General features: G+C 38.6%; 1 protein-coding gene across 1 annotated transcript in view; it reads left to right on the top strand.

Moving 5' to 3' along the window:
- The window catches only part of lig3 (ligase III, DNA, ATP-dependent), a 17,860-nt gene that overhangs the window by 10,265 nt on the left and 5,259 nt on the right, over positions 1 to 2,336 (top strand). The window contains exons 10-13 of the mRNA XM_014004036.1: positions 1,077 to 1,208; positions 1,287 to 1,366; positions 1,913 to 2,000; positions 2,078 to 2,155. Of these exons, the coding sequence (XP_013859490.1) occupies positions 1,077 to 1,208; positions 1,287 to 1,366; positions 1,913 to 2,000; positions 2,078 to 2,155 (378 nt within the window). The remainder of the gene's footprint in view (positions 1 to 1,076; positions 1,209 to 1,286; positions 1,367 to 1,912; positions 2,001 to 2,077; positions 2,156 to 2,336) is intronic.

Here is a 2,336-nt window from a genome sequence, read left to right on the forward strand (position 1 = left end):
CACACACACACACACACACACACACACACACACACACACACACACACACACACACACACACACAGGGCTCCTAAAATACACTTTACTGATGAACAGTCCACATCAGAACCGAAGGCAGGATTAGAAACTTAAAAGATTTGTTCACAGCATGAAATTCACATTTTCCCTGCAGTGTTTGGTTTCGCTGCAGGAGGCTGASATATTTGAACTACATGGTGTTCCTCAGCTTTCTGCCCACTAGATGGCGCAGCTGTGTGGTGAACAGAAAACAGCCTCTTGCTGCTGTTTTTTCAGTTTCTAAATGGGACTTTTTAAAAACCTGCTTCTCGTGGCATCTCTGGACAAGTTCTTAGCCTGGAGCTTTAAATGTTTCGTGTGACTGCCTCACCGTTAAAACCCACCAGCTAACCRCTTTGTTTTGCCTCCTCAGCTTCTGTAATTAGGCCGTTTGTGTTAATGGAAGGTTAGCGTGGTGTGTRGGCAAGAACTGGGTGTAATTACAGCCGTTTGTCCCGTTGCTTTTTAATTCCTTCCAAAGGCTGAAGGAAAGCATTTCGCCCATCTGGACAAGAATCATCTTATCAGAAGTGACAAAGTGTTGGTGGTACGAGGGAGCTAATATTAAACATTTGGTCCAAGCTAAGGGTCGATTTCAGTCATAACATCTAAATTCAAACTGGTTTTTTTTTGGCTTCAAAGTTGGCAAAGAGAACTCTACATGATAAAGTTTGCTCAGTTTTTTAAGTAAAATAAAAAGCAATAAAAATATGTAACAATTTATTCATCATTTTGGGCCAAATAAACTATAACTATAATAGAGTATAACGGTTGTTTTTGTCTAAATGATTGATTTAAAGTTACTTTTGTGTTGATCAGCTGTAGCAGCCTTCATAAATTGGATGTACTTCAAATATAAACGAGTATTTAATGAATGAGTTTTACTAACGGTGTTAATTTGAACAAATACTTCTCCCGCACCATATTTTAACTCATTATCTGTGAAATTAACTGAGTTTTAGCTTTTTTTGGGGTTCAATAAGGTGTCTTTGTTGTGGCGACCATCTTCAATGTTCCAGGTGGCTCATTTCAAAGAGTACATCCCTCAGGCGTTTCCTGGTGGCCACAGCATGATTCTAGATGCTGAAGTGCTTCTAATCGACACAAAGACCAGCAAACCGCTGCCGTTTGGGACCCTGGGCGTGCACAAGGTGATGRCACATTTCTCTACTCAGTTATCTACGTTTTTTGTTTTAAACTTGTCACTTTAAAGTTTCCTCTCCCCTCAGAAAGCAGCCTTTCAAGACGCCAACGTTTGCCTTTTCGTGTTTGACTGCATCTACTTCAACGGTGTGAGTCTGATGGAAAGGTACTGTTTTCATTTCGCCCTTTAACATGAAACGAAATGAACAAAAGGAAACTGAGTGATGCAAGCCGCTGCATTAAAACATTAAACACTTCTTTACCAGGTTGGTCTCTGAGTGGTAGCTGCTCTCTTTGTTTGAAAAAAGTCTTAATTTCTTTTAGATTTGGGTTTAAAGTTTGCTTTTTCTCGTGGGTTCTGTTGGTTTGAACTCATTAAACGAAGCCTCGGCGCTGAAGGAACGGCTCTTTTGAAGCTTAGATGAAAGAGTTTTCTCTGTTCACCTACTTTTTATGTTCTTATTCATTTAAGCAACAATTCAAAAGCAGTTTTTTTCTATTTAAATGCAAAAAATCGTGTAAATCCTTAAAAATAACGATTTAAATTAGTTTGTTTTCACTTCTTAAATAACAACAACTGTAACAAATCCTTAAGTTTCTTTTGTTTGACACCTGGGCCTTGGTGCTGCAGGAGGAATTTAACTTAGCTTAAATCTGCAACTTTTTTCAAGCCCCCCCTATAAGCAGGCTAACGCTGCTCTGTTTCCTGCAGACCTCTGAGTGAACGCAGAAAGTTCCTGGATGACAACATGGTTGAAGTTCCCAACAGGATCCTGTTCTCCGAAATGAAATACGTCAAGGTATGTTTGAGCTCAGATGTTCTGCTCTGCRTATTAATATATCCACAAATTAAACTGTTTGTGTGTGTTTGTGTCAGAGGGCAGCAGATCTGGCTGACATGATAACTCGTGTCATCAGAGAAGGACTTGAAGGCCTGGTGCTGAAAGACATAAAGGTCAGTTGAGTTTAGTGCTGTACCAAACGATTATTTTCTAATCGATTAATCTAACGATTATTTTTTCGATGAATCGATTATTCTAACAACAAATCTATAAGTTATTCTGATGTGAGTGCACTGGAAATTTAAAATGTTTTCATCAAATTAACAAGAACATTTCTTTAATATTGTAATATTT

This window comes from Austrofundulus limnaeus, unplaced genomic scaffold (assembly GCF_001266775.1).
Source record: "Austrofundulus limnaeus strain Quisiro unplaced genomic scaffold, Austrofundulus_limnaeus-1.0 Scaffold21, whole genome shotgun sequence".
In the NCBI taxonomy this organism is placed as follows: domain Eukaryota; kingdom Metazoa; phylum Chordata; class Actinopteri; order Cyprinodontiformes; family Rivulidae; genus Austrofundulus; species Austrofundulus limnaeus.